This window comes from Ipomoea triloba, chromosome 11 (genome assembly GCF_003576645.1).
Source record: "Ipomoea triloba cultivar NCNSP0323 chromosome 11, ASM357664v1".
Lineage (NCBI taxonomy): Eukaryota > Viridiplantae > Streptophyta > Magnoliopsida > Solanales > Convolvulaceae > Ipomoea > Ipomoea triloba.
This window is the reverse complement of record NC_044926.1, coordinates 13,305,196-13,316,392: the sequence shown is the minus strand read 5'-3', so window position 1 is coordinate 13,316,392 and position 11,197 is coordinate 13,305,196. Positions and strand designations below refer to the sequence as shown.

The 11,197-nt window shown below is 33.5% G+C and overlaps 1 protein-coding gene across 1 annotated transcript; it reads left to right on the top strand.

Annotated features, from left to right (window-relative positions):
- Positions 1-8,769: 8,769 nt before the first annotated feature.
- On the top strand, positions 8,770-10,273 carry LOC115995942 (protein FAR1-RELATED SEQUENCE 7-like). The gene is made up of 2 exons (XM_031235090.1): positions 8,770-8,972; positions 9,523-10,273. The coding sequence occupies exons 1-2, from the start codon at positions 8,770-8,772 to the stop codon at positions 10,271-10,273; spliced, it is 954 nt and encodes a 317-aa protein (XP_031090950.1).
- Positions 10,274-11,197: the final 924 nt, after the last annotated feature.

The following is an 11,197-nucleotide window of genomic DNA, read 5'->3' as shown; positions in this document are numbered from 1 at the left end:
AGTACCCACCATACCCGCTTGATCCGACCGCTCATTGGTGGACCACTTCCCCTCGTTTCTATCCGACACCTTATGCCCCTCCTTTCCCGTTCCAGCCGGCACCGCCCACTCAGCTGCACGCTCAGCCGCCGGTCCCTCATCCGGATACTACGACGATCGAGGCTGCAGCCACCCGCTCGCCCGCTAGGAGGGCGCAGTCTGAGAGGCGACCGATCTCCTCTAGATTACAAGAACCGACATCGGCGCGTCGACCTGCTCTGTCGCGTTTGAGCGCCTCAAGTTCCAGGCCACCTCCAGCCCAAGAAGAGGCGCCGAGAGTCAGTGTTCTGGACCGAATCGACCCGCCGATGGAGAGAGGGCGTCGACCATTACACATCCCGACCGCGACCGAAGCTAATTCAAGTGAAGCAAGTTCTTCGGATTCTCGTCACCATAGATGCCGTAAACCAACCCGTCCGCCTGGTCTTTCGCGTGGAGTGCTCGATCAAGTCCGAGCGGAGTTCAACAGATGGAAGCGTGAGGAAGGAACTGACCGACCCATTAGCCGATCTAACAACCTGCTCCGAACGCCCTTTACGCACAAGCTCATGAGCGAGCCTTATCCGATAGACTTGCGCGTTCCTGGGGACAAAGAGTACGCTGGCAGGTCGGACCCCGAACAGCATGTCAACCTCTACTATGGTAACATGCTCATGATGGGGGTATCCGAGGCCGTCATGTGTCGGGCGTTCTACTCCATGCTCACCGGGAGAGCTGCAGAGTGGTTCCGCACCCTGGAACCAGAGTCCATTTCGAATTTCCGAGACCTGGCCCAAATAATTAAGTAATGCTATTTTTACACACTGATTTTGCCTATAAATAATTTTTTTTTTATATTTATTGGTTAGTTACTGTGCATTGCTGATCACATCCCATGTTAAAAAATAAAAATATTTATTAATCAAATATTGCCAAAAAAATGTAGTGTTACTTATTACAATTATAATTTTTTGATTATAATATAAATAAAATTTTAATTATTAAAATTGATCAAATTTGATTGCTCAATATTGAAAACTCACGATGAGAAACTAAAAATGATAGACAAATTTTAACATTTGAGATTAAATCTAGAAAATATTTAACTCAAAATATAATATTGATTTATTGGCTAAAAATGAGTTAGGAATTATAATAGCTTTCACACATTATTTCAATCATAAGTGCCAAGCACCTTGTACTTAGAATCTTAGATAAAACTTCTGACTCTCCTAAGGAAATGTTAAGGGATCGAACCACCATGAATGAGATATTGACTCTTTGATGATGATAGAGAAAATATGAAACAAATATTAGGTCCTAAAAAAATCACTGGTGGATGGTTGAGAATAAGTTGATAAATGCAAGAACAAATTACCTCCATTGAGCCATAAAACGAGAGGTTTATCCTCAGGCTTTTCTCCATTGAGCCATAAAACGAGAGGTTTATCCTCAGGCTTTTCCATGGCCTCAAAGAACCAATAGAAAAGCGCTCTCCCATGCTTCTTGCTCACCCTAAACCAATAGAAAAGCGCTCTCCCATGCTTCTTGCTCACCCTAACGTACCCGGCGTATTGCCGGAAATTCACCGGCGGCGAGTCGGGGAGGCCGGTAACTCGGTCAGCCTCCTGCTGGGCCCACACCTCACTGCTAATGCCACTAAGTTGTGATCTACCCTCACCTCCTATAACTCCAAAACTGAAGAGAACGACCGCAACAACAAAAGGGAAGTATGTCTGAATCATCTTTTAATTTCTTTCTCTACTGTGTTTATGTTCTTTATTGTGTGCAAAGAAACAATGTGTTCGTTATATTTATATATATGCATTGAGAATTGTATATGATGCATTTTTAAGGTCTGATACAGATAAGATACACCTGTCAATTCATTGGATCCAAATTTGGACAAAAATCATATAACTTAAATATTTTTCTATGATTTCTCATTCTCGACTTAAATATGTAAATGATACTTAGCTTTATAGTAAAAAATATATTTGTTTAGTAATTAGGTAATTATTTTGGTAAGAAATATATTCATAAAAAAATATAATTAATTGGTTAATTGATTTAGTAATTAATTAATACTTAACGATATGGTGTAAAGACAATAATATTTGGTCAAAAAAAGTATAACATTTTTAATATACAATGAAAACCTTGACAAATATAAACATTACGGACATAATTCAGCAATATAATCTACATTGGCTCTTATAATTTAGTATTAGTAATATATTAGTATTTATATGCGCAAAAGTAAATTTCCAATATTGATGTATAATGTTAAAATTACGTTAACATTACAATAATTTATACTATATATAAAGTAAAATCCTCCTATTTCATTTTCTCGCTCAAACTTTTGTAGTCAATTATTAAATATTTAATTGGTCAAATAATTAATAACGCTTATTTGGTAAGAAAATGTAAAATGGAAATTAATTAATATCTATTAAGGCTGTCATTATCCCTGCAAATTTAGCATTGACAATGTGACATGGCAAGAGAGAGAAATATTTTTTTATTTTATTTTAAGCTTATGTGTATTGACAAGGGAGAGAGAATTGGCTAAATTAGCAATAGGAGAGAGAATTGGCTAAATTAGCAATAGGAGAAAGAATTTGCTAAATTAGCAATAGGAGAGAGAATTTGCTAATGTGCCATGATGCACTTTTTGTTTACTTTTTTATTTTGATTATTTTTTTTAATATCATTTTATTATTATGTTTATAATATAATAGGAAAGTGAGACCAATTTTTTAAAGTGAGAGAGATTGCAGGGATGTAGAATAAAAAGGGGATAATTTGTAAATTTGATGATGTGAAAGTGCACCCATTTTAGAAAATGAGAGAGATTTGCAGGGATACAAGGATAGCCTAATTGGTAATATTATTTCTATATTCACGTATTAACGTAATAACATAATGCCGTGTAGAAAAAGACATATTAATTAGGTAATACATAATAACATAATTGGTATATGTATGGTATTCTATAATATAATATTATGTATGGTATGCAAAGAATGAGGGATCTGTTAAGAGATGTGAAGGTTAAGGACGCAAATTATATCATGGACCGTGGTCCACAAAGCATTGTGGACCAAGGGATGAAACGACGTCGTTTTGTTATTTCCTAATTGTTAGATTTAGACGGCGCTGTTAACTATCACCGGCGGCCATTTTTCTTCTTTCAGCTTTCGTTTGTTTCCTTTTTCAGTTCGATCTAGTTTTTTTTGTTCGCAAAGGGAGTAGAGGAGATTACATTTGTTCATCGCGATTTGAGTTCATTATTTCGCTAATTATGGGAGAGATGTTAGGTAGAAGCAATCTTATTGATGATATTGATTTGAATGCGTTGATTGTTGAAGATTACAGTTCATCAACTCTTNAGAACCAATAGAAAAGCGCTCTCCCATGCTTCTTGCTCACCCTAACGTACCCGGCGTATTGCCGGAAATTCACCGGCGGCGAGTCGGGGAGGCCGGTAACTCGGTCAGCCTCCTGCTGGGCCCACACCTCACTGCTAATGCCACTAAGTTGTGATCTACCCTCACCTCCTATAACTCCAAAACTGAAGAGAACGACCGCAACAACAAAAGGGAAGTATGTCTGAATCATCTTTTAATTTCTTTCTCTACTGTGTTTATGTTCTTTATTGTGTGCAAAGAAACAATGTGTTCGTTATATTTATATATATGCATTGAGAATTGTATATGATGCATTTTTAAGGTCTGATACAGATAAGATACACCTGTCAATTCATTGGATCCAAATTTGGACAAAAATCATATAACTTAAATATTTTTCTATGATTTCTCATTCTCGACTTAAATATGTAAATGATACTTAGCTTTATAGTAAAAAATATATTTGTTTAGTAATTAGGTAATTATTTTGGTAAGAAATATATTCATAAAAAAATATAATTAATTGGTTAATTGATTTAGTAATTAATTAATACTTAACGATATGGTGTAAAGACAATAATATTTGGTCAAAAAAAGTATAACATTTTTAATATACAATGAAAACCTTGACAAATATAAACATTACGGACATAATTCAGCAATATAATCTACATTGGCTCTTATAATTTAGTATTAGTAATATATTAGTATTTATATGCGCAAAAGTAAATTTCCAATATTGATGTATAATGTTAAAATTACGTTAACATTACAATAATTTATACTATATATAAAGTAAAATCCTCCTATTTCATTTTCTCGCTCAAACTTTTGTAGTCAATTATTAAATATTTAATTGGTCAAATAATTAATAACGCTTATTTGGTAAGAAAATGTAAAATGGAAATTAATTAATATCTATTAAGGCTGTCATTATCCCTGCAAATTTAGCATTGACAATGTGACATGGCAAGAGAGAGAAATATTTTTTTATTTTATTTTAAGCTTATGTGTATTGACAAGGGAGAGAGAATTGGCTAAATTAGCAATAGGAGAGAGAATTGGCTAAATTAGCAATAGGAGAAAGAATTTGCTAAATTAGCAATAGGAGAGAGAATTTGCTAATGTGCCATGATGCACTTTTTGTTTACTTTTTTATTTTGATTATTTTTTTTAATATCATTTTATTATTATGTTTATAATATAATAGGAAAGTGAGACCAATTTTTTAAAGTGAGAGAGATTGCAGGGATGTAGAATAAAAAGGGGATAATTTGTAAATTTGATGATGTGAAAGTGCACCCATTTTAGAAAATGAGAGAGATTTGCAGGGATACAAGGATAGCCTAATTGGTAATATTATTTCTATATTCACGTATTAACGTAATAACATAATGCCGTGTAGAAAAAGACATATTAATTAGGTAATACATAATAACATAATTGGTATATGTATGGTATTCTATAATATAATATTATGTATGGTATGCAAAGAATGAGGGATCTGTTAAGAGATGTGAAGGTTAAGGACGCAAATTATATCATGGACCGTGGTCCACAAAGCATTGTGGACCAAGGGATGAAACGACGTCGTTTTGTTATTTCCTAATTGTTAGATTTAGACGGCGCTGTTAACTATCACCGGCGGCCATTTTTCTTCTTTCAGCTTTCGTTTGTTTCCTTTTTCAGTTCGATCTAGTTTTTTTTGTTCGCAAAGGGAGTAGAGGAGATTACATTTGTTCATCGCGATTTGAGTTCATTATTTCGCTAATTATGGGAGAGATGTTAGGTAGAAGCAATCTTATTGATGATATTGATTTGAATGCGTTGATTGTTGAAGATTACAGTTCATCAACTCTTGGTATGTATCTTCGTTTGATTGTATAATTAGCTTTCGTTTGTTTACTCGTTTGATTGTGTAATATTTCTAGGTTATATTTGATGTTATATATTTTCAAATTTTTATGCATTGCAGTTGAATGTAATCTCCCTAATGGTGTTGAATCGGATTCACTAGTTGTATGTAATGCTAGTTCTTCATGTTTTGATGGTGATCACGATGACATTCCAGGTTTTAATCCCTACTGGTGTTGAATTATGCATTTGTGTTAGAATCATCATAGTTAGTATGAATTTGTTTTTGAAGTAGTTTCTGTTATTGGAAACACTACAGTTACTTTTGAAAAACACTACAGTTTCTTTTTCATTTATCTGTAATTTCAAATGGAATTGCAGTGGAATATTTGACACCACATTGTCAGTTCTAGTTAATAAACCCTTCAGTTTCAGTTCATGAACACTACATTATCATTTCAATTACTCTATAGTTTCATTTAAGAGTTTTAGGAATTATGGAGAAACAATATACTTAAAAAGAATATAGTATCTGTTGNTAATATATTAGTATTTATATGCGCAAAAGTAAATTTCCAATATTGATGTATAATGTTAAAATTACGTTAACATTACAATAATTTATACTATATATAAAGTAAAATCCTCCTATTTCATTTTCTCGCTCAAACTTTTGTAGTCAATTATTAAATATTTAATTGGTCAAATAATTAATAACGCTTATTTGGTAAGAAAATGTAAAATGGAAATTAATTAATATCTATTAAGGCTGTCATTATCCCTGCAAATTTAGCATTGACAATGTGACATGGCAAGAGAGAGAAATATTTTTTTATTTTATTTTAAGCTTATGTGTATTGACAAGGGAGAGAGAATTGGCTAAATTAGCAATAGGAGAGAGAATTGGCTAAATTAGCAATAGGAGAAAGAATTTGCTAAATTAGCAATAGGAGAGAGAATTTGCTAATGTGCCATGATGCACTTTTTGTTTACTTTTTTATTTTGATTATTTTTTTTAATATCATTTTATTATTATGTTTATAATATAATAGGAAAGTGAGACCAATTTTTTAAAGTGAGAGAGATTGCAGGGATGTAGAATAAAAAGGGGATAATTTGTAAATTTGATGATGTGAAAGTGCACCCATTTTAGAAAATGAGAGAGATTTGCAGGGATACAAGGATAGCCTAATTGGTAATATTATTTCTATATTCACGTATTAACGTAATAACATAATGCCGTGTAGAAAAAGACATATTAATTAGGTAATACATAATAACATAATTGGTATATGTATGGTATTCTATAATATAATATTATGTATGGTATGCAAAGAATGAGGGATCTGTTAAGAGATGTGAAGGTTAAGGACGCAAATTATATCATGGACCGTGGTCCACAAAGCATTGTGGACCAAGGGATGAAACGACGTCGTTTTGTTATTTCCTAATTGTTAGATTTAGACGGCGCTGTTAACTATCACCGGCGGCCATTTTTCTTCTTTCAGCTTTCGTTTGTTTCCTTTTTCAGTTCGATCTAGTTTTTTTTGTTCGCAAAGGGAGTAGAGGAGATTACATTTGTTCATCGCGATTTGAGTTCATTATTTCGCTAATTATGGGAGAGATGTTAGGTAGAAGCAATCTTATTGATGATATTGATTTGAATGCGTTGATTGTTGAAGATTACAGTTCATCAACTCTTGGTATGTATCTTCGTTTGATTGTATAATTAGCTTTCGTTTGTTTACTCGTTTGATTGTGTAATATTTCTAGGTTATATTTGATGTTATATATTTTCAAATTTTTATGCATTGCAGTTGAATGTAATCTCCCTAATGGTGTTGAATCGGATTCACTAGTTGTATGTAATGCTAGTTCTTCATGTTTTGATGGTGATCACGATGACATTCCAGGTTTTAATCCCTACTGGTGTTGAATTATGCATTTGTGTTAGAATCATCATAGTTAGTATGAATTTGTTTTTGAAGTAGTTTCTGTTATTGGAAACACTACAGTTACTTTTGAAAAACACTACAGTTTCTTTTTCATTTATCTGTAATTTCAAATGGAATTGCAGTGGAATATTTGACACCACATTGTCAGTTCTAGTTAATAAACCCTTCAGTTTCAGTTCATGAACACTACATTATCATTTCAATTACTCTATAGTTTCATTTAAGAGTTTTAGGAATTATGGAGAAACAATATACTTAAAAAGAATATAGTATCTGTTGTAGAGCATGTCAATTTCAATGGATAACCTTTGCCATTAGTTTCAGTTTAATATCATTGTAGTTTCATTTTGTTTACTCTGTAGTTTCATTTTAGCTTCGTTGTAGTGTCAGCTGATTTCTTTTGCCTTGATTGGTTTTTGTTTGGTCAGATGGCTGTAATCCATCTGCTGGAGGTGGTGGTACTTCTACAGATGCCAATGAGGACGATTCATCTATTCCAGGTTCTTATGTTTAGCTGTTTGTTCATTGAGTTTGAACAGAGTAGTTATATTTTTTGTTTAGGAGCATCATACTTAGGTACATTTACAGACTACATTAGTATCCTTTTAAGAACACTGTATTATCTTTTGAAGAATATTGTAGTATCAGGTCAATATGCCTATAGTGTTAATTGATTTCCCCAATTAGTATGAACTGTTAGTGTATACTTATCGAAAGTTCATTTTAATAACTCACAACTAATCAAGAATTGGTGGGACATTCTGTTTATTCACTTGATGAAGCATTTGATATGTATAATGATCTTGCATCTCGGATGGGATTTAGTGTTAGGAAGGGAAAACAGTACTACTTTCTTGGAACTCGGAATGTGAAGTCGAAAAAGTTCCATTGTTATAAGGCTGGGTTGAAAGCAAAACAAGCGAGTGCTAATAAGTGTTATACAAAGATAGATACTCGGACTGGATGTGATGCAATGTGTCAATTTGACTTAGATTCAAGTGGGAAGTGGGTAGTTACAAAACATGTAAAGGAGCACAACCATGAGTTGTGTCCGGCATCTGCAAGCTATATGCTTAGGTCGCATAGGAATGTTTCTGTTGATCAGTTGACATACCTTAAAGATATGAAGAGGAGTGGAGTTCCATTATCTGATGGTATTCGGTTTTTAAAACATCAGTCTGGAGGTTCACCATTTGTTGGATTTACTGCCAGGGATGCTTATAACACAATGTTGTTAGATTCGGCGAAGCATTTAGATGGGACTGACTCTAACACTTTGATTGAGATTTTTCGGAAGAGACAATTGAATGAAGTCGGATTATTTGTTGTTTGGTGATTTGGTGGTACATGATACAACATACCGTACCAATAGGTATGATATGATTTGTAATCCATTTGTAGGTATGAACCACCATTGTATGAATGTGATGTTTGGTTGTGGCTTTTTATTGAATGAGAGGACCGAATCTTTTGTGTGGCTGTTCAAAACGTTTCTACAGTCAATGGATGGTAGGCAACCACAAACAATAATGACTGATCAGTGTTCTGCCATGGCTGCTGCAATCATGCAAGTATTTCCAAATTCAAAACATAGGCTATGTATTTGGTACATTGGGGAGAATTCAAAAAAGCACATCAAAGGATTGAGAATGCAAAAGGGTTTCATAGAGTTATTTAATTTTCTGTTAAAGTATAGTGATACAGAAGCTGAATTTGAATTTTACTGGAATAGGTATTTTTTGCAACTTTCATCATCAGATTTTGCTTTGTTTATATAATGATAATGCTGTTTTGATTAACTGATACTATGGTTTTGATCAAATGATAGTATGCAGTTTTGACTATATTTGTTTTCTACTGTAATTGGAATGATTTTGTTTTATTTATAGAAGGACAGTGCAGGCTTGAGTGAATGAAACTGCTGTTTTGATGAAAGGATACTGTGTCAGTGTCTGTGTTTTTATGTTTTTCCCCATACATTGTATGAGTTGGCTTTGTTTATGAAATGATAGTACTGTTAAGAGAGAATGATATTTGGGGTTTGACAAAATGATATCATGTCAATGTTTATTTATTTATTTATATATTTATTATCGAATTTTCAGTTTGTTTTTGTTTATTAGTTGTAGATCCTATTTGTTTGTAGAGCTCAACTGGATTTATTCGGCATACCCCACACCCTCCCTACTTACAAATATGGTACCCAAATCAGTTGTACATATGAAATTTTTGTTTTGTCTTTTTTGCTCTTACAATTTATCTTTTATGTTATATTTTTTCAGGATGGTGACTGACTATAATATTCATAAGAATGTTTGGTTAGATAGATTATATAATATTAGGGAGAAGTGGTGTCCTGCTTTTAGCAAACAGTATTTCTCTGGTGGTATTTTATCCTCGCAAAGGAGTGAGTCTACTAATCATTCAATTTCTAGAAGACTTTCAAAAACAGCTGGATTGTGTGATTTTTATAATTCATTTGTTAGTGTGATTTCTGAGTGGAGGAGCAGGGAGAGTGGTGAAGATGTTCGCTGTTCTCAAGGTTTGCCATCAATCGCTATGAATTACGTGAAGTTACTTTCACATGCTAGAGAAGTTTACACTATTGTGATATACTTTTTATTTGAGGAACAATTCTTGAAAGGTTCTTCATGCCATCAAGATTTGGTGGGGGTCAGTGGTGAGGTAATGAAATATCATGTTTGGCGTCCTGATGTTGATTTGATTCGTCATGAGGTTTGTTTTAGTGTTAAGGACTTGGATATATCATGTAGTTGCAGGTTGTTTTCAGAGATGGGGATTTTGTGCTCTCATTCTCTTCGCATTTTAAATATTCACTGTGTTGCAACAATCCCTGATAAGTATATTCTTAAAAGATGGACTAAAAGGGTTGTTGAAGACCGGACAGTAGAGAATGTTTGTGGTGTTGCTTCAAGTGGTTGGGTTATACAAATTGGTAGAAAGTTTCAGCGGTTGGTTTTATCTAGTCAAGACAATTCTAAAGCTCGGGAAGCATGTGAAGATGCCTTTTAAAATGCCAAGATGAAGATTGAAGCTGAAATTGGTCCTATTTTCTTTGAAGATGGTGAACAAACCACAGATGGTGTTATACAAAATCCATCACGTAGTAGGCCAAAAGGTGAACGCAACAAATGGTTGATTAGCACAATAGAAAAGAAGTATAAATATGCAAGAGGACGAAAGAATTATTCAAAGTATGTCGAGTTGAATACAAAGGCGGCTGTGCAGTCCTCTGTGCGAGAATCTGTTTCTAGTATGGTGGGTAGTGGATATTTGGTCCATCCGTCTAGTGGTAGTAGCTCAAAGTTGGTTCATTTTAATCCAAATGAACGTACTTAAAAAGAATATAGTTTCTTTTTGAAAATACAGCACTTTCCTTTATCAAACACTACAGTTACTTTTGAAAAACACTACAGTTTCTTTTTCATTTAGCTGTAGTTTCAACTGGAATTGCAGTGGAATATTTGTCACCACATTGTCAGTTCTAGTTAATAAACCCTTCAGTTTCGGTTCATGAACACTACATTATCATTTCAGTTACTCTATAGTTTCATATAAGATTTTTAGGAATTATGGAGAAACAATATACTTAAAAAGAATATAGTTTCTTTTTGAAAATACAACACTTTCCTTTACCAAACACTGCAGTTTCTTTTAAATTGCATTACAGTTTCTTATTGCAAACACTATAGTTCCACTTTATCAGATTCATTTTATGAACAATGTAGGTTCTTTACCAAAACACTACAGTATCTTTTCAATTACTCTATATTTTCATTTAATAATTTTTAGGGCATAACAGGACACCATCTAAACTGTTATATTTTACAAACATACAGTTTCGTTTTGACAAACCTACAGTTTCATTTAGACAAACCACTAGTTTCTTTTAGGCAAACCTTTAGTTTCATTTTGAAAATACAACAGAATATTTTG

Coding starts and splice junctions, on each gene's coding strand:
- LOC115995942 (XM_031235090.1), top strand. CDS start 8,770: ATGACTGATCAGTGTTCTGCCATGGCTGCTGCAATCATGCAAGTATTT. Junction 8,973..9,522: donor TTTGAATTTTACTGGAATAG/GTATTTTTTGCA, acceptor ATATTTTTTCAG/GATGGTGACTGACTATAATA.